Source organism: Strigops habroptila, chromosome 1 (genome assembly GCF_004027225.2).
Source record: "Strigops habroptila isolate Jane chromosome 1, bStrHab1.2.pri, whole genome shotgun sequence".
NCBI classification, from domain to species: Eukaryota; Metazoa; Chordata; class Aves; order Psittaciformes; family Psittacidae; genus Strigops; species Strigops habroptila.
This window is the reverse complement of record NC_044277.2, coordinates 142,294,886-142,320,620: the sequence shown is the minus strand read 5'-3', so window position 1 is coordinate 142,320,620 and position 25,735 is coordinate 142,294,886. Positions and strand designations below refer to the sequence as shown.

General features: G+C 45.3%; 2 protein-coding genes across 3 annotated transcripts in view; one reads left to right on the top strand and one right to left on the bottom strand.

Annotated features, from left to right (window-relative positions):
• KIF15 (kinesin family member 15) overlaps nt 1-1,627 on the bottom strand; it is a 39,749-nt gene extending 38,122 nt beyond the window's left edge. The window contains exon 1 of one of the 2 annotated variants that reach the window (XM_030479278.1): nt 1,579-1,627. In XM_030479278.1, the coding sequence (XP_030335138.1) occupies nt 1,579-1,597 (19 nt within the window). In that variant the 5' untranslated portion in view covers nt 1,598-1,627. Of the gene's footprint in view, nt 1-1,548 lie in introns of both variants that reach the window. The other variant, XM_030479270.1, reaches the window with a different exon arrangement.
• Nucleotides 1,628-1,760: 133 nt separating this feature from the next.
• KIAA1143 (KIAA1143 ortholog) lies at nt 1,761-13,420 on the top strand. The gene is made up of 3 exons (XM_030479255.1): nt 1,761-1,911; nt 3,783-3,942; nt 6,522-13,420. Exons 1-3 carry the CDS (start codon nt 1,804-1,806, stop codon nt 6,728-6,730), a joined length of 477 nt encoding a protein of 158 aa, XP_030335115.1. The 5' UTR covers nt 1,761-1,803; the 3' UTR covers nt 6,731-13,420.
• The last annotated feature ends 12,315 nt before the right edge of the window (nt 13,421-25,735 follow it).

Here is a 25,735-nt window from a genome sequence, read left to right as displayed (position 1 = left end):
TGGGAAAGACCTTTAAGATCATCCAGTCCAACCGTTGCCCAGCACTGCCAAGGCCACCACTAACCCATGGCACTGAGGGCCTCGTCTACACGCTGTGTGAACACTTGCAGGGACGGTGACTCCAGCACTGCCCTGGGCAGCCTGTTCCAGTGCCTGAGCACCCTCTGGGGAAGGAATTGTTCCTCAGCTCCAATCCAAACAACGAAAGAATGAATCTTTCATTCATACAATAACATTTGAGAAATGTGCTATCTTCCAATTCAGTTATTTATTCATCAAACACACAAGGTGTCAAAATGAGCAGGGACAAGAAGCAGCAGTGCATTTTAAAACTCAAATCAGACTCACAGGCACAGCCTATACCTTGGGAAATGACCAACTCCCAGCTAGCTGTCCTTGGCTCCCAATTTAAAGGGCTGCTTTCACTTGGACATTTGTGAGAGACAACAGTTACAAACATCACAGAATCCCAGACTGGTTTGGATTGGAAATGACCTCAAGCTCACTCAGTTCCAACCCCCTGCCATGGGCAGGGACACCTCACACTAGACCACATTGCTCCAAGCCCCTGTGTCCAACCTGGCCTTGAACACTGCCAGGGATGGGGCAGCCACAGCTTCTCTGGGCACCCTGTGCCAGCGCCTCAGCACCCTCACAGGGAAGAACTTCTGCCTTAGATCCAACCTGAACTTCCCCTGTTTCAGTTTGAACCCATCACCCCTTGTCCTATCGCTACAGTCCCTGGTGAAGAGTCCCTCTCCAGCATCCTTGTAGCCCCCTTCAGACACTGGAAGCTGCTCTGAGGTCTCCACGCAGCTTCTCTTCTCCAGGCTGAACAGCCCCAATGTTCTCAGCCTGGATTTGTATGGGAGGTGCTCCAGCCCCTTAATCACAGGTAATTAAAACTCGATAACATTACAGAGAAAGAACCCATTAACGCGGGGCAGCTGCGAGCAGAAGGGTTTGTGAAGCTTTCCCCCTCGGGAGGGCTGCTCACACCTATCAATCATGGGAAGCCCTTCAGGATATCAGCCAGGGATGTCAGTGCCAGACATGCTTCTGGAGGCATCGGGGATCACTGCTCTCCATGCCGCTGCTCCAGCCCCACCGCGGCCCCTCCAGGATCACAGCCCAGGAGCATCGGCCCCTCTGTGGGGCACCGAGACCCCTGCACACGACCCTCTTAGCTCTCGCACACGGGTGACACCACAGAATTCCCGAATCGTTCGGGTTGGAAGGGACCTCTGAAGATTATCTGGTCCAACCCCCAATCCCGTCTCAGCCTGCTCTTCTCTAGACCAAACAGGCGCAGCTCCCGCCATATCCCCTCAGAAGAGAAACGCTTATCATCCTTGCGGCCTCCGCTGGACCCTCTCCAGTAGCTCCTTGCCTGTCTTGCGCTGAGGAGCCCAGTACCCCCACCGGCAGAGCCGCCCCTCGTACGGCCGGGGGCACCCACCGCGCCGCTCCAGGTCCCCGCACGGGGGTGAAGCGCCCCTCTCCCCCGGAGGCTGCCCGGTCCCCGCACGGCGGTGAAGCGCCGCTCACCCTCCTCCGGGCTGCCCGGTGCCCGCTTACGTTTCCCAGCGGCAGCCATGCTCCTTCCCGCCCGCCGAGCTCCCTTCCACCACCGCGGAGCGTTCAAATCTGACGCCAAGAGACGCAGCCGACGTGGCCCCTCCCCGAAGCTGACGTGAGCGCGGCCATTTCACTCTGTCTTCCCTGCCATTGGCTGAACGTGCCTTCGCCTCCCCCCTTCACGTGACGAGGGCCATCGGGAAGCGTGAGGGGAAGGCGGCCGCCATGAGCAAACGGAACCAGGTCTCCTACGTGCGGCCGGCCGAGCCCGCCTTCCTCCGCCGCTTCAAGCGGCAGGTCGGGTATCGGGAGGGTCCCACGGTGGAAACCAAGGTAACGGCCTTGGCCAGCGCCGCTCTTGATGCCTGCGGGCTTGTGTCGGGCCCTGATTCCTTTACACCGCCGCGACCGGCCCTTCTCCGGGGTGGGACGGGGCAGCACCCGCTTCATGGGGCCTCCCGTGCCCTGGTGTCCCGCCCCGGGCTTAAAGCGAAGGCGGTGGGGAAGCGGCACTTTACGGCTTTGTCGCTGTAGGAGAAGGGGGAACTGTAGTTACCTGCTTAAAGTTAACGAAACTGTCTTGTTATTTCTTCCCTGCTGGTGGTTGAAAACGACAACAAATTGCAGTGCCTTTCCCCGCTGCTGTTTGGGATGACTGCAGCCATGGTGATCATGGTGCCCTTGGCAGAGCAGTCCGTGCCCAAGTGGTCTCTGTCAACAGGGAAACAGCAGTGATGTCCAAAGATTAACTGGCCTTACAAAGCCCAGACAGAAAATAAGTAGTGGCTTAATAATATAGTACAAAAGTGGTTTAATAGCAAAAAAAAAATACATTGAAAAGGAGTTAACATCATCTTAATACAGGTCAGCAGACAAACTGATGTGATGGCGAGGCAGGGGTGTTGGAGCCAGCTTGTTAAAAGGCAGCCTTTTCTGAGGGGTTTTCTGTTACCAATGTGCTTTTGCATGTGTTTCCTGCTAAGGTTATGCAGGATGCTTTATGAAAGAGGCCTGTCATTATCATAATACATGTAAAGTTGTTGTTTCTTTTTGATAACTAAGGAACTGTAAATTGGAGCAGTGGTTTAACATTAGCTGTTAATTTAACATTTAACATTAGGTAGTGCTGTTTGTGCAGTGATGTTGTTACCTGGTTGTACTTGCGCAGATGTTTGGATGATCCCACCCTAACCTGTGCAGCTGAAAACTAACCTAGCAAAATAAAAAGCACCCCACCATTGTTACTGCCTTGATTTGGATCACACTTGTGCCACTAGATATGTGTTATTTGTGAAAATACTTTTTATTACAAGCAGTCACTGTATTGGTTTGCACCACTTGCTCCCTTTGCCTGTAGTGCCTTTTAAGGTTCAATTCCAGTAGAAAGAGGCCATTATCACCTGACTCTCTCCAGACTGGTCAGGAAAGTAATATGATTTGTTACAGAAATTTTCTCACAATGATTTGTTAAAGAAATTTGAGACAAAAGTATGCCCTGAGTTAATTTAGTACAAACTGTTTCACCTCCCAAGGAAGATTTTGTTTAGCTCTTGGTAAATTCAGTAGATAATGGTAATGCTATCTATACTTTTCCTTATAAGATGAAGTTTTTATTTCCTCTGCTACTTCCAAACTTTCTGTTGTTGCACTGTTGTTGCATGCCAGAAAGTTTATTGTTACAAACTTTTATCCCAAATGATTCTTCTGTCTCAAAACACAAATTTGGGAGAGTGGAAACAGGAAAATGGTCTTCCTTGTGTCAATCCATAATGCTCACAGTGATTTGGTTAGGTAGCTTTAATAACAAAGCCACTATGGACTCCCTTTTTCTGTGCTGCTTTGAGTACAGCATAGAAGATTCAAATTTGGACCCACACATTTAAGATTTTCTTAGTGTTGCATGGCAGATAGTGCTTGTACAGTAAAGAACAAGAGGAATGAATTCTTCACCTTCCCAAGTTCCTGCTGTTTTGGTCTCTAATTGAAGGAGCCCATACAGTTTCTTTTCTAGGGAATGCTATGTCTCAGTGACAGAATTGGAGTGTCACTGGGACAATGTGTGTTGGGAGAGTTTGGCACTGACAAGTATGCTAAATCTCTTCACTAACCTCACTGCAAAAGTGAAACCAAAGACAACTAGCACACCCTCAGTGGCTCTGATTGAGTGGGGTGATCAGAATTGCTTTTATTTCTCTCCTGTCTAGAGAGAGCAGCTTCCACTCGCAGATGGAGATAGTGACAGTGGCAGTGACAAGGAAGATGAGCAGCCTCAAGTGGTAACACTGAAGAAAGGAGACTTGACTGCTGAAGAAGCGATGAAAATTAAACAGCAAATCAAAGAGTCCTTAAAGTCAAATGAATCAGGTGAGTTGCAAACTATTTATTTCTTGCTTATAGCCAAAGAGAGATAATCCATAAAAGGGAGCTTGATACTTTCTTACTTTTCTACCATTTAAAATTACCTTTCATGAGTTGTGTGAATTTTTCAGACATAATTGTGTGTAGTGAGGAGTGTAGTACTGAGTCCCTATGGGATTTTGGCACCTCTGCCTATTACCCCTTTGGTAATAATTTGCATTTGGAGGAAAAAATCCACAGTAGTAGGCACCAGGAGTGTTGGATCACTGTGCTTTGGAGACTGCTGCCCTCTGTTCTACATGACTGTTTCTATTCGTTCATCAGCAGTTAGTATGAGATCTTGGCCTCCTTTTCCTATTTTTTGCCTTACGGGAATAAAAGGGTAAGTGCTCCTGTATGCCTCTGCTATGGAGAGGACCCAGTGTGAAACTTGAAATGAAGTTGTGGGTGACTGTGCTGCAGCTTGCTGAAGGTTTTGTTGAGTCTTTGGCCATCTTTGCACTGTCAGTCTGATCTCTAGATTTACATTCTGATTTCTACTCAGAGGCACGTATTTGGACAGCTGGTTACTTCCACTTTAATAAAGAGAGGTTTGAATAATTCATTTGTTTGGCTAATGGTCAATTCTAAAAATGGGAACTATAAAGGAAGTTTGATGCTCATGATTTGATAACGTTTCTTGTTGCTTTGATTTTTATCCCAGAGTTGAAAGTGAAATTACTTTAACAGGTACTGGGCCATAATATATAACCCCAAATCAGATCATATGTGAAACTGTGAAGCTGAAAAGGTAGTAGGGAAGTAGATTTCCCAACTGATAATCTTCCTTTCCACCGCGCACGAATGCTGAGGCACTTTGACATGTGATAACTGATGTGTTGCTGGCTGGCTGTTGTGAAGAGAAGCTGTTCATTTTTCAAAACATGTAAATCCTCAGTTTTGAGGTTCTGCTCTTTCCTCTTTTAGATCTGTAGTGATTGTCTTCATTTGAAGGTCCTTGTCTTCAGGCTTTGGTTTGGGATCCAAAGTCCAGAGGAGGCCACAAGGATGATTAAGGGGCTGGAGCACCTCACATACAAATCCAGGCTGAGAACATTGGGGCTGTTCAGCCTGGAGAAGAGAAGCTGCGTGGAGACCTCAGAGCAGCTTCCAGTGTCTGAAGGGGGCTACAAGGATGCTGCAGAGGGACTCTTCATCAGGGACTGTAGCAATAGGACAAGGGGTGATGGGTTCAAACTGAAACAGGGGAAGTTCAGGTTAGATCTAAGGCAGAAGTTCTTCCCTGTGAGGGTGCTGAGGCGCTGGCACAGGGTGCCCAGAGAAGCTGTGGCTGCCCCATCCCTGGCAGTGTTCAAGGCCAGGTTGGATGGGGCTTGGAGCAATGTGGTCTAGTGTGAGGTGTCCCTGCCCGTGGCAGGGGATTGGAACTGGATGAGCTTTAAGGTCCTTTCCAACACAAACCAGTCTGGGATTCTATGATTCTGTGTTCATTTGTACCGCACAACCCTTAAGACACCAGATTTAATAGTTGTAATGCTTAGAGTATGCACTGAAGAGTGTTTCAGCCAGTGCTGTGTATGCTAACACTGAAATGTTCCTCTGCCATAATGCTTATATATTAAGGAAAGAATTCGTGCTAAAGACAAAAGATATTTAGTGGTTATAACTAAATAGAACACCATGTTGTCAAACACATGCATGTTGTGAGGAAATTTCTGTTGAATAATGAATTTCACAAAGGTAATTCAGGAAAAGTATCTTGCTCAGTACCTAATGGTTTTTAACACCCTGACAGATGATACACATTCTACAAGTTGCGAATCACTGCAGCATGAGCCTTTATTTATGTCTGATTCATGACTTTACAATTACACTTTTTCCCCAGAAATACTGCCTTGATGCTGTTACTTGTGCAGTAGCTTTCTACCTCTTCCCTGATAATCCTTGAAGGAAGATAACAAATCCTTGTTTTTAAATTATTTGCTCTAATACATGTTGAGGAGCAGAATTAGTCATTTGGAATAGTTTGTTGATTTTGCAGATACAAAGAAACCCTAAAACTTTCATCCTATATGATAGTGAAAGGCAGGTTTATGATCATGTGATCTTTTGTCTCAGCAAGGCAGCAGATATTAAAAAGCTTTATATTGTGTACGTGGCATTTTGTTCTTTAAAGATACACCATAATTCTGGAATAAGTGCATGTGTTGTCATGGATTTTACAAACAGTGAAGTTTGTAACAGTGGAATTAATGGATCCTGTGAAGTTGTCCTTTCCATTTTGATAAGTGGATGTGGCTGGATTGTGTGGGGCTGCTCACAGTCTCTTTGAAGTTACAGCTCTGGTTAGTGAGAACCCGCTTCTAATAGGAACTGCAGGAGAACTAGCTTCAAGGACTGGTTGCCATGTAGCAAATGTGTCTGCATGAAGGACATTTTGTGGCCAAAATACCTATTTTCACAGTTGTATTGTGTCAGGGTCTCGCTGGTCTTGGTTCTGGGGACCAAGAAAAGATACTAGTCAAGGTCTGTATGTGTATGTGAACATGTGCAGGTGTGTTCTGATTTTACTGTCTTTGTTATAGATGGTGAACCAGAACCTGCTGATGGAAAAATTATGTTCAGGAAACCAGCCAAACGTTCGTCAGAGAAAATTTTGGACTTCAATGTAAGTTCAAGAAAGAAGATGAAAGAGGCAAAGAAAACTAAGGGAGAAGCAACTACTCCTCAGAGTACAGCTAAGCAAATAAACAGCAGTCTTCTCTCATTTGACGATGAGGAAAATGAGGATTAGGAATTGTATGTTTTTGTATGTTATGTATCCCTTTGAGGGATCTGAGTAAGATTGAGGGTTTGCCTAGAAATAGAGGCATGGTATCAAGGTCTTCCCTTACTTTGTTGTAGTCCAACTAGAGAAACATAGTGTAAAACTAGCAAGAGGCAAGTCTTTGCAGTTCAGATGGAACTGTATGAACAGTATGGCATGTCTTTCTTTTAAAAGAGAATTTAACCATGTATGTAAAAACTATTTGAGGTCAAATGAGTAGCAAAATAGACCTGTACGTATCGACCTTGTATAAATTTTCAGTCAATACATTTTTAAACATGTAATTCCTCTCTCTTTACTGGCCTTAGTTGGCAGCTGTATGGTTTTTACCTGTTACCTTGACATTCAAAAGAGAGACACTTCTCTGTTGTGGAACAGAGACTGAAGGTTTCTGTCTCAGAGGTTTTTTGCACAACTTCTGCATGTGTGGTTTGGCACATTAGCTCTTTGCAGAGCTCTTGCAGCAACTGCTAAAATCGTGTAGTCTTAATCCTGTCTGTGGTGAATGCCATCTAAGCAGCATCAAATTCACTTGAACGGATTGTGCTAGCAAGGTACAAAAATGGTGATTGTAGCTGATGGTTATCAACTAATGCAAAAGAAAGATTGGAGATTGTGCACGTTGGTTATCATACTGATGGGCTCAGTGCTGTGGTGGTGGTTTCTGTTTGTTGAAGTCTGTTTCCACTTGGCTACTTCTGTGTTCATCATTATTTGGGATCTCAAACAGCTTATTTAAAAGAAACTGTATTTAATCTGTAAGCCTTGGAAAAGCATTCTTTTAGTTTTCTTCAAGTAGATTTATAAACAGGAAATTTAAGTCAAGGAACATTATAGCTGTGATACAGGGCTCTAAACTCTTTCAGTGGCCCTTGTACAGTACAATGAACTTGACCATTTTTGTGCCATTTATGTAACAGGATGTGCTGAAATTCAAACTAACACTGAGAGCTGATGGGATTGGGAAGAAGAAGGTGGTGGGAATGGGACTAGTGGCTTTGAAATCATTTGGGAGTATGGTTGTTCTGCAACCATATATAAGCAAGGCCTGAGCTTGCTGCAGAATTACAGGGTACAACATCAGTTCTTCTGTTGTGACAGGACATTCCAGATTATGTGGGCTATACAGCTTCATTGAGGAGCAAATTAGAAGTTGCTGTGGGAAACAGCTGGTTTTAGTTTGTTCATCTGTTTTAAACAATAAATTATGATTTCTTTAAGTGGTCCAAAGATATTTTAATGACAATTTAAGTACATAAAGTGGGATTTTGTTTGTCACCTGATAACTAAGCCTCTCATGACTGCTCCCTGTCTCCATACATACCAACTTCCTGCAGCATAAGATTGGGTGCAAGTCTACATCCTATTTCACACTAATTGTGTTAGTCCTGATTTGAGAAGGAATAGATGTTTTCCTTTCAGAAAATTAACACCAGACCTATACATACATATTAAAGTCTTGCTGTAGCACTGATCTGATATTCAGACTGCCAGAGAAGTGCAGTGTGACAGCCTGATCATTCCCATGAGGACATGTTACATTTGTAAATACATAATTTATCTGTATTCTGCATAAATAAGAGAAAATGTAGGAAGAAGAAACATAGAATCAAAGGTTCCCAGGGATTAATCTTCAATTTATTTTGTAGACTTAAAACTTGTTTGAATTCATTAAAGTATATATATATGTTTATCCCCATGAGGTATCTTGTAGCATTACAGTATACTGAAGGAATATTTGGGTATATTTCAACAACTGACTTGCTGAGACTCATCTGAAAGACTGAATTAACCGCTGGCTGCTTCCTTAAACTCTCCTGGTTCTGTTTATCAGCACAAAAATATACTTGCCTACACTTCTCTTGCACAGCCTGAAAGCTCTTCCCTTTAGCTGTGAGGCAGTTTAGGGGACATGGCTATCGAGAGATAAACGCTTGCCAAGGATGAGAGGGAATTTGGATTTACCTTAAAATTAGAGAGGGCCTCCCAAATATGCAGCTGGTTCAGAATAAGACTGTGGTCTTGTCTGAATCTGGTTAGTCATTGCATTTAAACAAAACTACTGTTTCTAGTGAGAGACTTGGGAGACAAGTCCAGTAAAAACAGTGTTGCCTCAAGATATTGGGTGCAGTGCTTTTGCTTAATCATGCTTCTTGCCCTACAACTTCATGACAGACATCTGGAATGCAAATAAATTAATTTGATTTACTTGGAAATAATATAATGAAAGGTATGTTGTTCTTCAGGCAACACAGCAGGGGAAAGAAAAGTGGGTACGGAAACCCAGTTTATTTCCTTTATTCCAACTGTGATTTGTAGTGCTCTGACCAGGAGGAGCCCTTTGTATTCATTGTATTTCACTCCCAGTTCACCTCACAATAACTAATTGGATGTATTTATTAAGAGGTGTGAGTGATGCACAAAAGCATTTTAGTCAAGTGAATAGTGTGAATAGTCATGTGAAAATTCAGTGTTCTCAATGTACCACACCAAGAAAATTACCCACGCCACCAACTCCCCATGAAACCTGGGACTAAAGAGAACGTTTACTTCTTCATTTAGGAAGGAAATGTGAAACTGTCTTAAGCAATCGCCTGCCTTAAGCAGTGCAACATGGAAAAACAATAATAGCAAGAACTGTCTAATAAAGGGGAAGCCAAAGTAAGTGCATGGAACATGGGGCTAGGACTGGAATGGACAGTTCTCCTGGCTTTTACTTTCTCTCTCCCTTCCCTGCTCCCATCCCCAGTCCTTTTACCCTCCTGTAGTGGGGAATGTAGATGTGTTTTCTTCTCAGGGAGTTTGCTCAGCTAAGGGTGAGAGGCCCTCAGTGATATGGTTTAGTGGTGGTCTTGGCAGTCCTGGGGCAATGGTTGGACTTGATGATCTTAAAGGTCTTTTCCAACCTGGCTGATTCTATTTGAGAGAAGAACTATGGAGGAGCAAGGTGAAAGTAGCTGAGGCTTGTTACCTAATACAGGAATCTTGGTCAGACATGGCCTGTTAGCTAACATGGGAATCTTGTACAGTTTTTAGAAATAAAATCTTGGATATTTCCCAGTTCATTAAGACTCCAAGGCATTTACTGATGATGGTGTCAGTTCTCACTCAGCTGAGCAGGAAGCCAGAACACACCTGGTGTGCTGTAGTAGCACTGCAGCAATGGATGCCTATAGTGGAGGCTTTTCACGTTGCACTTGGATGCCATCAGGAAAGGTGAGATGCTCTGTCACCTTTCTTATGAAGAAACAGGATCTTTCTCTAAATTATAGGAATTCAGATGAATCATCAAGAATGCTGCATTATGAGATAGAAATTGCAAAGACCTGGGACGGAATGAGCAAGAAAATGCATGTGTGAGTGGCCTAAAGAGCTCCTACCCTTGGTTTCAGACAGGGTAGCTTGTCTGAAAAGATTGGGGTTTTGTTTTCCCTTAAACAAAACCAAATTTGTTGTACTGCAAATGTTCATTTCATTGGCCTAAACAGGAAGGAATGAGTCAGAATTCTATTCTGATTGGTTTTGTGTCCAGCACTTTTGCAGGAAGTATCATTTGGAGGATCAAAGGCTGTGTTTTGCAGACACTGAGCACAAGAAGCCTGGATTTAGCTGTTTTAATTACACATTTTTTAAGTTTCATTACAGGACTTAATGTCTTTTTTTTACAGCGCTTCAGTATATAATCCTGTTAGGAAGCTGCAGATTTATAATGAAGCAGGAAGTAGCAATGTCATCGTTTCAGCTGATTGTTTCCCTTGTGCTGTAGTGTATTAACTAAGTGATGCTTCACTCTGCTGTGTAGAGCCAATTGCATCCTCAAGGACATCAGGCATGCCTGAAGATGAGTCATTAGCTTCGGTACAGCACAAGAGGTATGATATGCAGCCTCAGCAAGTGTTTGTCCATTGAAGTTGGTTAATAACGTATAGCCCTCTCCTGTGGCAGGATGCCATCAATCAATCTTCTGCGCATTCAGCAAACAGAAGGGCTGATGTATCAGCTGCCTCTTCAGTATCATCCCTTTATTCCCATTCCTAGAGCGAGGTGTTCCATCTGCAAAGAGATTGTTCGTGTCACAGACCTCCCCTTCCACCCCACTTCCTTGAGAGCATTTCAAAGGTGGCAGGCACAAGGTAACCATTAAAACCAGGGGAGAAACACCACAGGGTTTTACGTGAGTGACTGCAACCTCCTGTAGGGTTCCTTGAGATCTTGAGAACCTATAAAATCTCAGAGCCAGCCCTTGGGAAATTACTTCCTCCTGGGGAAATGGATGGGACTGCTCAGGAAAATTGTATGAGATGATTGAATTTTACTGTTTACCCCATGATCACTTTTTGTTGAAGGTAAAGTGACAGCTGGCAAAAGCAGTTTTTCCTCTTATCACGAGATGTAAAGTGGCTTTGGTGCCATTCCAATCCATATGGCAAAGGATTCCTTTTCCTTGACTCCTGTGGCAGTCCTCAGTGCAATGCCTGATTAGTTAAGGCCATGGGCAAGAGGGAGCTACCTTGTAGAAGTTATTAGAGGAAGGTGTTGTTGAGCCTCCATGGGGTAACGGTGATCACTGCACACTTTTAGGTTTGATATCATGAAAGAGTGGTTCCCTTAGGGACAACACAGTAACAACGAACTTTAAAAGGGCAGATTATAAAACTGTGAGGAAAATGGTTAACAGCAGGCTGAAGGGCAAAGAGAAGTACTTAAAAACCATAGAGATCTGCCTGGAGGCTATTTAAGAACGTTGTACTAGAGGCACAGATGGTTTGTATACCTCTGAGCAAAAACAGCGTACGAAGAAGGATGAAACTCACAGGGTTACGTGGGAGAAAAGCGTGAGTACAGAAAGGTTGAAAACACATCCCTTAAAGTCTGTCTGAATGACAGACTAGGAAGTGTTATCAGGAGAGGGGAAAGACCTGGAAAGTGTCAGTAGTAACAAAAAGACGATAGGAGCTGCTGACTTTGGATCCATAGATGAAACACCAAAAAGAGTGGTTCTAATAATGACCTGAGCACTTTGCCTTTGAAAACTGGGCTACTCCAGATGAGGCTTCACCAGGAAAACAGACGTGCTCTTAGCCAACATCTCACTAAGGCCAAAGCAGTCTGCAGTTTTAATGTGTGACTAGGCCAGGTTTAAAAGTAAAGGAACCCATTCAAACATAGTTTCTTTATAGTAGGACTTTAATTTCACCTTGTGTTAGATCCAGTGCCAAAAATGATGGCTTTAATCTTTGCCAAAGAAGGTAGAAAAAAGAAATCAAACACTCCTAAGAACTCTAATTTTAGTAAAAGCAAAAAACCCCTACATTTGTTCTGGTGCAGCTTTGGGCTGGGAGGAGGACTGTGTGATAAGGATACAGTGAGTTTGCAGAGCTTTTTTACACCAACGTGTAATTGGACAGATGCAGAGTTTTGTTGTCATGAATCTGAGAGCAGGAACATGCTGACTATAAATGAGAAGGGGAATATCTCAAGTGTCACAAATGTGATGATGCGTGCAAAAAAAAAGTATCCTTGTGAAATCAATGCAAGTTCTTTTCTGATTTTAAACCCAAGGAAAGGCAGAGGAAGGTCAGAGCAGCTCTTTTGGCAATACAACCTTGATGCACACGGTCTCAGTGGGACTAGAGCCAGGCTGGTTTATTCTGCCCTGGTAAATTGAAACAAACAATTCAACTGCCTGAGTCTCTTCTTTTCTCCTCTGACATGCCAACTATCCCAAGAGAAGAGATTAAGCATTGTTCTCAGCAGTGCCCCAGCAGTAGCAGTTTTATAATTTAAGGGCTGTATAAAATTTATGGAGCACTGAGAAGACCTTAAATCAATGTTATGATTTTCATAAATTATTGCAGGCAGACAATGTTTGTGCAGAAAGCTGTTTATCCAACAGACAACAACATTCAAAATAGGGATTTGCAAAGGCACCTGTGGGAATTACACATAGAATCATAAAATCACAGAATGGTTTGAGTTGGAAAGGACTTTAAGATCATCCAGTTCCAACCATCTGCCATGGACAGGGACGCCTCACCGTACATCATGTCACCCAAGGCCCATCCAACCTGGCCTTGAACACTGCCAGGGATGGGGCAGCCACAGCTTCTCTGGGCACCCTGTGCCAGCGCCTCAGCACCCTCACAGGGAAGAACTTCTGCCTTAGATCCAACCTGAACTTCCCCTGTTCTAGTTTGAACCTGTCACCCCTTGTCCTATCGCTACAGTCCCTGATGAAGAGTCCCTCTGCAGCATCCTTGTAGCCCCCTTCAGACACTGGAAGCTGCTCTGAGGTCTCCACGCAGCTTCTCTTCTCCAGGCTGAACAGCCCCAATGTTCTCAGCCTGGATTTGTATGGGAGGTGCTCCAGCCCCTGATCATCTCCATGGCCTCCTCTGGACTTGTTCCAACAGCTCCATGTCCTTCTTATGTTGAGGACACTGGAACTGCACACAGTGCTGCAAGTGGGGTCTCACGACAGCAGAGCAGAGGGGCAGGATCACCTCCCTCGACCTGCTGCTCACGCTGCATTTGATGCAGCCCAGGATACGGTTGGCTTTCTGGGCTGTGAGTGTACACTGAAGCCAGCTCATGTTCTTTCAAGTTAGATACTTGTTCCTTTGAGCTACTTAGTGTTCCACTATGAATCTTTAATCATGCCAAATTGTTTCAAATACTTGGTAAGAATCAAATTAAGAGCGATTTTAAAATGTCACTTAAATGCTTAATGTGCTTATAAACACTGGGTGGGTAACTTGTATTTCTATTTCAGGTAAAAACCCACTTTGGCACATGAAGAGTAAACCCTTTTCTTACCACAGTGCATTCTGGGATTCTTGTTTAGACCTCATTCCTATGAGGAACCTTGTCCTGTCTCTGCTTGAAGGCTGTACCAGCAAATTACTCCAGCTGCTACAGAGAAGGATCTGCCTATAGAGCAGAAACAGAAACAATACCTGGTTCCTCAGAGAACGTTTATAGATTGTATAAGGAAAATGTAATTCCATACATTACAGATATGAACAGAGATTGAACTTCCTTTCTGGACAACCAACCAACGTGGAGCTGGTCAGATACTGTTCCCATTTCATCCTGATTTGGGTATTACTGGAGATTGAAAGGGCTTTCCACTCACTGGGCATTATGCCCATCAGGATACAGATGGGTTAGAGACCTTTCATCTTGTTGGACTTGATCTTAAAGATCATTTCCAACCTATGATTTAGATACCTCCAGGCTATAATGTTTGGTGTTTAATTCCCTGTGTTTTAAACTGCTCCAGCTCCTCTAAACTGAAATCCTTGTGTTTCAGATTATTGCAGATGGAATATGCTAAACATGGTACTAGTGGGAAGCACCACTGCTGAACTCCTTGCTGGATGGGTGGCTTGGGTTAAACCATTTTCTGATGTTATTCCATTGCTGTCAGTGAACTGACACTGGTAGATACATGAGCTCTGTACTAAACCTGATTGAGGTAAATAGGTTTAAACTCAACCTAAGTGTTGGACACTGCAGGGTCTTGCCACTGAATTCCTATAGCCAACAACATGCATAAATGATGGGGGTGACTGACTCGGTGGTCATTATTCTGCAGGAAGGGATCTGTGAGTGCTGAGAGTTCAAAACTGAACGCAGGCCATGGGTGAAAAAAGCAAATGCAATTTCAGCCCTATAAATAATGTGTCGTGGAGAAGAAATGTGAAGTAATCTTACCCTTACTTATCCTCTGCTTCAGATCTTAGCTGCAGTAATGTGTCTACTTTTGTGCACTATACATCAAAAAAGGAAGATGTAGACCAATTGGAAAGTCTAACAGAAAGTAGTGGTCAGAAGTCTAGAAAACATGGCCTGTGAAGACAGCTTGAAAGAAGTGGGTTTATGCATCTAGAGGAAGGAGATGGAGATGGAACAGGAATGTGATACCAGTCTTCAGATACGTAGAGCTTGCTGCAAAGAGGAAAATTGTTCTCTGTGTCCACTGGGAATACAGAAAGAACTAATGGATTTAAATTGCAGCAAAGGAAATTTAAGGAAGACATTAGGACAGGCTTTCTAGCTGGAACAGAAGTAATGTACTGGCACAGATTACCAGGGAGGTTGTGGGATCTTCATTGCCAGAGGTTTTTAAGAACAGGTTAGCCAAACATCTGTCAGGAATGATTTGGGTAGAATTGGTCCTGCCTTAGGGCAGAGGGCTGTACTAGATGACTCTGCAAGGTCCCTTCCAGCCCTGGTTTCAATGGTTCACTCATTAGGAAGGCTGCTGGCATATTCCTAGGACCTCACCATTCCTTCTAAAAGCAAATCCACACTGTAGCGATGCCAAGAGTCAGATTTAAACTAACAATAGCTGGGAAAATTCAAAGCTTAAGGTTGATATCCCACCTTTAATTATTAGCACTAAAATGTATTTGGACTTGTTCAGAGGCTAAATACTGGAGGTTACACAACTGTGAGTCTTTTATGACCAGCCTATAATCTTTTTAATAGCAAGAGAATCTGTTTCTCCTGATGTGTATTAATCTTATATATTGCAACTTAGGTTTTATCACTTGCGTAAGTCTTTAGCATCTAACATACTCCAGGAGGGGTCACTCTCATTTCACATGCCATCATACGTATGGCCACATGCTGTGTTTCCACTCCCTCCCTCCAAAACTCATTCTTCCACTCCAATTTATCGTGACATTAGTGCTCAGCTTCATTATGTGTCTGTGTTTAAATCACTAATACCTCTGTTAATGTGCTTGGTACCTTTTTCTCCATTCTCAGGCACTGGGTGCTCCTCCTGCTGCTTTCTGCTTACATGTTCATTTATTCCTGTTGATAAATTCCATTTTCATCTGTCTTTTGCTGCTTTCCCTTCAAGATGTGCTGGCGTTACAGACGTTCAGCAGTTTAGCAATTGGATTGCATCCAAATATTACCAAATGCCAGATCTTTTAATATCAGGCAAAGCAGCTTGAATTTTCTTCCTCAGAGTGCTGTAAAAGACACACTGGCATGTTTTCTGTGCAAATGCCAAAAAAAAACCAACCCAAAAGCACCAAGTTTAACAAAAGATGGGGGGTGTGAAGCAAACTGAAATGTCTGCATTCCCAGAATTTGGTATTTTCCCTTATTTGAAGTCTTAGTTCATGACCCAGCTGCTGATTTATGTAACTCAGCGGAATTATGCCAGTTTTGAGCAGCCAAGAATTTGGCACTGTTGCTTCTTTGACTGGTAGTGTTCAGCGATATGACCCCATATGTTTTCCTCCCCGAAGGCCATGCCTGGCCATTGGTGATCCTAGAATCCCAGACTGGTTTGTGTTGGAAAGGACCTTGAAGCTCATACAGTTCCAACCCCCTGCCATGGGCAAGGACACCTTCCACTAGAGCAGGTTGCTCCAAGCCCCGTCCAGCCTGGCCTTGAACACTGCCAGGGATGGGGCAGCCACAGCTTCTCTGGGCAAAACAGTATTGCCAAACCCTCAGGTTCTAAAGATGTCTGTGTCAAACCATGAAGTGGGATTATAATAAATATACATACACACACATATATATGTATTTATATATTATATATTTGAATTTGGCCTTTTACCATTCTTTGCTTTTGAGCTTTTCTCTACAGCTACATGGAGAATAGAAACTAAAGTAAAAATAAAACCAAAACCAGAATAAAATTGTGCTTTTCCTGTAATCACATAAAGCTTCCAGAAGCTGAGACTTGAAAAAACTCAACATACGCCATGAAATTTGGTAACATATGACTGGATCTTTGGGCATTAAATTGTTGTACTGCATCCAGCAGAGAAAAGAATGCTGTCAGTTGTTTTTGTGATGGTGAGCTCATGAGGATGCTGTAAGACACCCTTTGCTCTATGTATCTTTGATATTTCCTTGTTACAGATTCACTGTATTCATTGAAGCTGTGGGTACTGCATGTAGTTTGCTGTAGAGGACTTCCCTTGATTGCTGTGGGCTTTGGATCAGAGTTAAGAGTAGCTTTTGCCGTATTTGCACATCTGTTTCACTCAAGACTTGTCCTTCACGTGCTTTGGACATAGATGGACAAACAACACAGATACTGTGGTGTGACCATGGCTACCTTCCTTGTCCTTGCCGTGCATTCTTTGTGCGTATTCCCCAGCTTCTGCTGTGGTTGTGTACGGGGGGATAAAGTGCACTGCCAGGTCAGTGCTCCAGAACCCGTGTGCCCCCCGAGTTCCAACTTCAGATTCACTGGCTCAAGCACAGGCTTTTCTGTGAGGGCAGATGTCCCCCATGTCGCTTGTTTCTGCTTTGTGCTCTGCATTGCTCAAAACACTCCTCCCCTCTGTGGGTACAGCCTGTGGCAAGGGATCACTTGACCTTGAAATGCAGTTTCATTCATTCTGCTGACCAGTTAACACTGAGAGGAAGGGAAACCTTGTTATTCAGACACTGCAACAGGGCTCATTTCCTGCTCCTGTCACACGTTTCCTGGGTAGCACTGCTTCCTAATGTCTTGTTTTCCCATACTGGCAGATTACCACATATCATAGCAGGAGGAGAATACTTTTTTCCTATCGCTTTGGTGTCTAACTTACCTATTTACATATGGTGGCAATTGTTTTTTTGGATTGTGAGTGCCCCAGTGCATTTTCCCTTGTACCTCTCAGGACATTGGCTCTTCAGTTGAGGGAAGGTGTTTGCATCCTGTCACCCCTCTGCAAGCCTCCTGTGTTACCCTTTGGGTTGGCACAGGCAGAGGCCAAATTGCCTGTGAATGGTGCTCCACCATTCCCCCAGCCCCTCTGCACCTCTAAGGAGCTCAGAGAGTCCACAGTGGCTGCAACACCAGCTGGATTAGGGGTTTGAGGGAGTTAAGAGACTTTTATGGGTGGATGCTGGCTTTTTTAAGACACTTTTCAGTGCTTGAGAGCCTGTATAAGCTCTAATAAATTAATGCTTTTATCTTCATAGAATCATAGAATGGTTTGGGTTGGAAAGGACCTTAAGAGCATCCAGTTCCAACCCCCTGCCACGGGCAAGGACACCTCACACTAGACCATATTGCCCAAGGCTCTGTCCAACCTGGCCTTGAACACTGCCAGGGATGGGGCAGCCACAGCTTCTCTGGGCACCCTGTGCCAGCGCCTCAGCACCCTCACAGGGAAGAACTTCTGCCTTAGATCTAACCTGAACTTCCCCTGTTTCAGTTTGAACCCATCACCCCTTGTCCTATCGCTACAGTCCCTGATGAAGAGTCCCTCTCCAGCATCCTTGTAGCCCCCTTCAGACACCGGAGAGCAATTCAGAGCAGTCATTCAGTACCACATGCAGAAATACACACCCATGGATCTCATTAAGCTGTGTGGTTCAGAAAGCCAGTACCTCGGTGATGGTTTGGAAGTACAACCCTCCTGTGTTATGAGTTTACACAGCACCTACCCCAGAGGAGCCCTAATCTGTGTTACAGACTCTGGGTGCTACTTTAGAACAAAAAATAATAGCAATTTGTAAATGAATCAGGGAGATTTTAAAATCAATTCTATTCAGCAAGCAGCAGTTATTGAGATGGCTGCAGTAATCACTGAGGACTGAGCGTATAAAATGCTTCCAGATGTGGAATTGGATTCTATAAACATTTAATTCTTTTATCAATAATTCTTATAAGCAGGCTTCTTTCTACACTCTCCCTTTTGACAAAATTCTCCCCTCTATTATATAGTGAGCTCATTTGCCTGGTGGATAAGTGTGGATTTGTTGGTATACAAATTCATTTTGTTATTGACTAGAACAAACATTTGGACGATAAGAATGCCATTGCTATTCATACCTAAAGGTAATCAATACAGGTAGGGAGGAATAAATATTTGCTAACCAAGTAAGCATCCTCTCTAGCCTTATTTCCTTTTACTAAGACCCACGGGACTGTGCCCTGGCTGCTGACCGTGTGAAGAAAGCATTGAGATGGAATAGCATTTACATCTTGTTACCAGACAAGGATCACGAGAGAGAGAAACTCCTCTCCTGGAGTTTCTGGCTCTTCCCATGCTCCAGCTCAGCAGACACTCACTCCTAACAACTTATGCCTACTTTTTGACTGCACTGGTGATAGTTATTTCCCGTCATCAATTTATTAGCCCCAAAACAGTACAGAAGGAATAAATCCCTGCTTGAAGGAGCTTGATACCTGCTTGGGGATGGCAGGCAGCAGTCTGTGGCTGCAGTGTGTGAGATAATGCGAGGGGGGTATTACGATGATCATAGAATTAATTAGGTTGGAAAAGACCTTTAAGATGTTGAGGACACCAGCACTGCACACAGTGCTGCAAGTGGAGTCTCACGAGAGCAGAGCAGAGGGGCAGGATCACCTCCCTCGACTTGCTGCTCACGCTGCTGTTGATGCAGCCCAGCACATGGGGGGTTCCTGGGCTCCAGCGCACACTGGAGCGGCTCGGTTTCAGCTGGGGGCTAACAGAACGCGAGTTCTGAACTTTGCTTCCTTCAGCCACGGCTTTGCAAAGGAAATGCCAGAGTGATTAGAGGGAGGCGACCGCTGGTGCCCCGCCAGCCCCAGGCAGCGCCCTGTGGGACCGGGGACGGGGGAACCTCGTCCCTCGGCTCTGTCCGACCAGCTAAGAGCCATGCCTGCCCCACCCAGCTCGGCTTCCTTCGCCCCACTTCCTTCCGCCCGGCCCAGCCGAGGCCGCTGCGTGCCCCTCCCTTCCCCGCCGGGCCGGGCCGGGCCGGGCCGGGCCGCGCCGCGCGGCTGCAGCGCTGCGGCGGGGCGGCAGATGGCGGCCGCGCCTCAGGCAGTGGCGGGGAGGTGGCGGCGGCGGGCCGGGCCGGGGCTGCACTCCCGGGGGTTATCCGCGGCTCTGCCGGCACGCACGGACCCGGCGCGGCGGCGCTGCTGGCCCCGCGCCCCGCCGCCCTTCCAGCCCTGCCCCGCCCGCCCTTTCATCGCGTGGGGGGCCTGGTTGCGGCGCGGGTTTGCCGAGGGGCTGCCAGCACAAGAGTGCGTGTTCTTCTTGTTATTTCTTCCTTATCCGTCCCCGTATTCTCTTTTTTGTCTTTCCCTCCTCTGCATATGTAGAGTCACATCTGCCACTGGGGTTTATATTTAATTCGGGATGAGTGAGGAACAAAGTCCTTTGAGGGGCAACATACAGCCATGCTGGTCTCTGTAAAATCATAGAATCACAGATTGGTTTGGGTTGAAGGGACCTTAAAGCTCAGCCAGTCCTTTTTTGGGTGCTCCATATGCAGTCTCCTATACCCCCTGCAGTTAATCTCCCTCTCTTCCACGACCAACACGAGGGACCTGACTCGGTGCTGCCCGTCAATTAAGCCACTAATCCTGCGTTGTGGCATCAGCGGCCAGAGCAGCAGCTTGGAGCAACCTGCACTAGCGTGAGGTGTGATTATACTCAGAGATGGAAACGTAGTTATGTGAAGAGTATCCAGTGAGACTTTGCTGGTGGCAACCTCCCTAACAGCCCCATGGGGTGTGAGGGAGGCATAGCCCAGTTCTGTGTGCCACTGGGGAGACTTTATTATCATCAGTGTCTGAATCTTGCAAGTTCTCTGTGATTTGGCAGGCTCTACCTGCAGTGCCTCACCTGCCCTCTTTCCACATTATTTATCACTTGTCTCCCAGCACAGATGTGTCCAGAACTTTTATCAAGCAGGCCAAACTGGAGTTGAATATTTAGGCTGAAGTGCAATCTGTAATGCAAAAAGAGAGGCCCTAAGAAAGTGTGATTTCTGATATGTCATAAAGTGCAGAAGAGTTCAGGTCGATTAATCAATATTTGTGGAATTGCAGAGTATAATTTCCGACTACTGGATGTTCGATACAGGGATATTTAATCATTGGACCTTGTATACTTACACCACGCTTGTATGCATAGGTAATGTCTTAGAAAGGCACTATGTGCTAGAGGGTAAAAGTCATTCTGGAGGTGAGTTAGGTTTTCTGGTATCTCTGAATCTGAGCTGTTATGGGAATAGGATCCATGCACACATCAGGTGATGAAACTTGCACGGTATAAAATGGGACAGCAGCTCATTTAAGTGGATCTGCCATATGGTGGCTGCTTGACTGCTCGCAGCTTCTCCAGAGTGCCAGTCCCCTCCTTTTTGGTATGAGGGCAGAAAGATATCTGTCCTTTTGAAAACATGATGAAACCTGCTGATGAGCATTTCCACAGGCTGTTTTCTCTTTGGCTTGTAATTGTATTTTTAAACAGAAATGGGCAGCAACTGAGATTTTGAGCCAAGCGCTTTGGAATGTAGACACGGGTGGAAAGCCAGTCCTATGTCCACAAGGTCCACCTTTCCTTCTTAAAATATCAATTCCATAACCTTGAATTGCCTTTTGGAGACTTCTATGGACTGAACAAAACCAAGGGATGAACAAGGCATTTTGTTTCTCAAGCAAATGCATACATCTGTATTATTAAATATGAATGTCTGAAGTTAAGCATCAAAATTCTTATTTGGCATCGGAGTTTCTATTCTCTATACTGTAATGTGATTTTAGGTGGTAGCTTTTTAGCTTTCTGAGACAGAGACCAGCCCTTTCTCCATGACAACTCCTAATTTCTTTAAGCACCATCTCTCTTGGTCATTTTGAGGCATTGAGCACAGGTTCCCCAGCCCTACTCGCTGCTATGGTCCTGCTGATGGGCTTTCACCAAGACAACATTGAGACACATACCAAAGAGCAGGGAGCGGAGAGGAAGAAACACGATCTTGTCTGTAGACACCTTTATTCCACCTTACCTTCATTTCCCTGCCACCAGGAAGCATAATTTTGGTATAGGCTGTTTGTCTTCATCCGTGAGGGAGGAGGCAGTGGTAAGCCAGATGCCAGGGCAGCAGAGCCGTCATATATTCTGCTCATTGCTCCTCGAGAAGAATAAGACCTGTAGGAATATTGAAGATGAGGAACAATTCCTTCCCCAGAGGGTGCTCAGGCATTGGAACAGGCTGCCCAGGGCAGTGCTGGAGTCACCATCCCTGCAAATGTATGAAGACAGGCTGAGAACACTGGGGCTGTTCAGCCTGGAGAAGAGAAGCTGCGTGGAGACCTCAGAGCAGCTTCCAGTGTCTGAAGGGGGCTACAAGGCTGCTGGAGAGGGACTCTTCATCAGGGACTGTAGTGATAGGACAAGGGGTGATGGGTTCAAACTGAAACAGGGGAAGTTCAGGTTGGATCTAAGGCAGAAGTTCTTCCCTGTGAGGGTGCTGAGGTGCTGGCACAGGGTGCCCAGAGAAGCTGTGGCTGCCCCATCCCTGGCAGTGTTCAAGGCCAGGTTGGACACAGGGGCTTGGAGCAACCTGCTCTCGTGGAAGGTGTCTCTGCCCGTGGCAGGGGGTTGGAACTGGATGATCTTAAGGTCCTTTCCAACCAAAACAAGTCTGTGATTGTAACTAAATTGGCAACCCCATCTGCAGTGCAGCTGGCCAGGGTTGGTGTCACTTTACTTCGGCAGCTGTGTCCACACTGTCTTGAGGTGAAACTTATGTTCCCCTTTACCTGTGAGAGGCAGCAAGCCTGTAAGCATAACTCTTTGAAGCCAGGCCTCTTTACATGGCTAGGCACGTCCCAACATGCTCCAGTGCCACCAGGCACACATGGGGAGCCAGGCCACAAACTCTTTGTGGGGGCAGCGGAGCTCAGTGTAACTTCAGAGAGGTCCAGATGAAACCAGAGAGGCTGTTTACTCCATGCAAAATAAAGGTTTAAAAGCTCAGGCATCCTTTCTAATGTATAGCGAGGGGGGCTCCGTTGGCTCTCATGGATATTGGTCTATTTCAGGAAGTCTGGATGTTGCCCCCGCTCCCAGTGGGGGATCACAAACAGGTGCCAGGGTTTTATGACCATCCGGGCCTTCTCGTGTTGCTGAACGGGTGGGGGAATCCCTTCCAGATCCTGCCCAGCTGGGAAGGGGATTCCAGGGGGTTCCTGCTGTGGAAAAGGCTGACAGCCCAGCTCTGCTCTAATTATAGCATCAGGAAGAGGCAATATTAGAGGTGCAGATGATGGAGGGGTTTTACTGCCACTCTCCTTTCTCCAGGAAGCACTTTCTGTTCTTTGCACCCAGTTTTAGCAGCTCAGGAATACTGAAAGCTCAAGAGCTCCCGGTGCTTAAGCCAAAAATGAAACAAAGGCAGAGTGAAGAAGGTTGATTCAGTTTCTTGTAGAACAATCTCCACCCTTCAAACGCCGGGATAAGTGTTTGCAGAATGAGACTCTTCAGCAAAACACACGCTTTGAATTTGAAGCCCAAACTTCTCCCACCATATGCAAAGACTTTGTCATCGCACTGATCCTTGTCATCACATCTGCTTGATCAAAGCATTCCTGGACAGAAAGTGGGGGTTGAGATTGTCAAGCAGAGAAAGAAAATAAAAATAGAAGCTGTGTGCCTTCTCCGAGCCTGTGGTTGCTCCTATGGCTGCACTCACAATAGGTGCCACCTCTGCCTGCAGAGCCAGTATTTAACACCTTGCTTTACAAAGAGAGAACCTCCTCTGCAGGAGGTTGCAGAGAAGCAAGAGTCTCTCCTAGCTTGTTCAGAGCCCCAGGGTTTCTGAAGAATGTACAGGAAGCCCTGTCCAGGAATTCATATTCCCATTATCCCATGCCTATTTGTCAAAACTTAATTTTGTTTAATGTTTGTTTAATGGGAGTTTTAAATCTGCTCAGTGTTTTGCACATCCCCTCCACCCTGTGGTGGTTCATTCCTATGAGCATTTGCACTGGCCAAATGTATCAGTAGATATAAAAAAGAATGAAACAGGTACTTTACATGTAATTAATTTAGTGATTTGTTCAGCTGGTGAGTCACGTGCATAACCTCAATTAACATTAATGGGAGTTATGTAGGCATGTCAAGGGCAGAATAGACCCCTAATAATCTAACATGGAATGTTATTACATTACTGCTGTAATTATATCCTGCACACACATCATTTCTACTTTGCTTCGTGAACTGCTCTTCAAATGTGGTGGTACTCATCTGTTATGCTGCATGTGTTAATGCTGAGGTTACACTAAGTGTTAACCTTCGTTGATTGCAGCCTGTCCACAGAAGATACACGAAGCTGAATAAGTAACCAGGCAGTTGGTGTTTTGCGGAACTACAAGTTTTGTTTTATTGAAGGTGATATTGGAAGCCAGAAACAATCAAAACCCAGCAAACCTCAGCAGAACAGCATGTCGTGTCTCTTTCAGCATTCTTTTAATTTGGAATTTTATTTGGAATCTGAGCAAGCATGGCTGAGACACCTCTTTGCCTCATGGTCTCAGAAAGTCAGGCATACATGAATCATAGAATCATAGAATGGTTTGGGTTGGAAAGGACCTTAAGGTCATGTAGTTCCCACTCAAGGAGGTTGAAACAGTTCTGATGTCACGGAGGTTTTTTTGGCCTCTGTTAAAAGCCTCCTCTTTCAGGGGTAGAAAAAGGGGAAATGGTCCTATCCTGGTGTTCATGCATGATGCTGCAAAATGAAGACATTGAGAAAAATGAACCTTACCCAACTGTATCAAAAGCAGCGTGAGCAGCAGGTTGAAGGAGGTGATCCTGCCCCTCTGCTCTGCTCTTGTGAGACCCCACTTGCAGCACTGTGTGCTGTGCTGGTATCCTCAACATAAGAAGGACATGGAGCTGTTGGAGCAAGTCCAGAGGAGGCCACGAGGATGATCAGGGGCTGGAGCACCTCCTGTATGAAGACAGGCTGAGAACATTGGGGCTGTTCAGCCTGGAGAAGAGAAGCTGCATGGAGACCTCAGAGCAGCTTCCAGTGTCTGAAGGGGGCTACAAGGATGCTGGAGAGGGACTCTTTATCAGGGACTGTAGTGATAGGACAAGGGGTGATGGGTTCAAACTGAAACAGGGGAAGTTCAGGTTGGATCTAAGGCAGAAGTTCTTCCCTGTGAGGGTGCTGAGGCGCTGGCACAGGGTGCCCAGAGAAGCTGTGGCTGCCCCATCCCTGGCAGTGTTCAAGGCCAAGTTGGACACAGGGGCTTGGAGCAACCTGGTCTAGTGGAAGGCGTCCCTGCCTGTAGCTGGGGGTCGGAACTGGATGAGTTTTAAGGTCCTTTCCAACCCAAACCAGTCTGGGATTCTATGATTCTATGAAATAGCCATTTTCAGGTGATAAAGCTTAACACAGCTGGTTCAGTCTCTTCTGTCGCTTGTTCTGTCCTGTGAAGTTGTTATATATAACCAACTGCTTTCCAGTTTCGGCTGTGGGGTGCGTTCTGCTCCGTGCTTGTACCACCACTCCGAACTGTCACATACTGTGCAGTATCTTTGTCTCGAGGCTCTCTCCCACACTTCTGCAGAAGATAAGGCCTAATACATTTTTCTGAGTATGAGGGCTACTATTCAGACCTGCACATTTGTAGCAGCATAGTACATCCCTACAACTAATCATCAGCTCCCTGTGACCATCTTGCTGTGACAATCATGCCCAGTACCTTGGATATTACCACTGCTGTGGAATCAGACGTACTCACGGTACACCTGCACCTTTACAGGATCACACAGCTAAACCAAGTAGTTCAGATAACTTGGCAACTAAGGGTTAGTGAAAAGCACTGAATCTTACTGCTGACTGAGAACATGGTACTACTCGATGAAAAGGGAAAAGAAGCACCTGCAAAATCTTGAACATTGTGAAACAGCGAAAGCTCCTGAGTTATCACACTTTAAATATCATCATCATCAGGCAGGAAGCGTGGTCTGGGCTGAAGGTACTGGCCGATACCAACATCCACCAGTCTCCTATGGAGGCATTTGGTTTTACTACTTCTGTTTGTGTAGGCCCTAATGTGTTTGCTAAAACAGAGCTCTGTTTCCAAGGTAACAGGTACCTAACTTTATTACTAAAACTGCACTAATTCGAACAGGGATCTGAACAAACAGATTCATGTTAATTTCAAGCTCCATTAAAAACACAAGGCAAAAAAAAAATCAATGT

Excerpts from the sequence above, each read along its gene's own strand:
- KIAA1143 (XM_030479255.1), top strand. The coding sequence starts at position 1,804 with ATGAGCAAACGGAACCAGGTCTCCTACGTGCGGCCGGCCGAGCCCGCC. Across the intron at positions 1,912-3,782 it reads GTCCCACGGTGGAAACCAAG|AGAGAGCAGCTTCCACTCGC; the intron begins GTAACGGCCTTG and ends TCTCCTGTCTAG. Across the intron at positions 3,943-6,521 it reads CTTAAAGTCAAATGAATCAG|ATGGTGAACCAGAACCTGCT; the intron begins GTGAGTTGCAAA and ends TCTTTGTTATAG.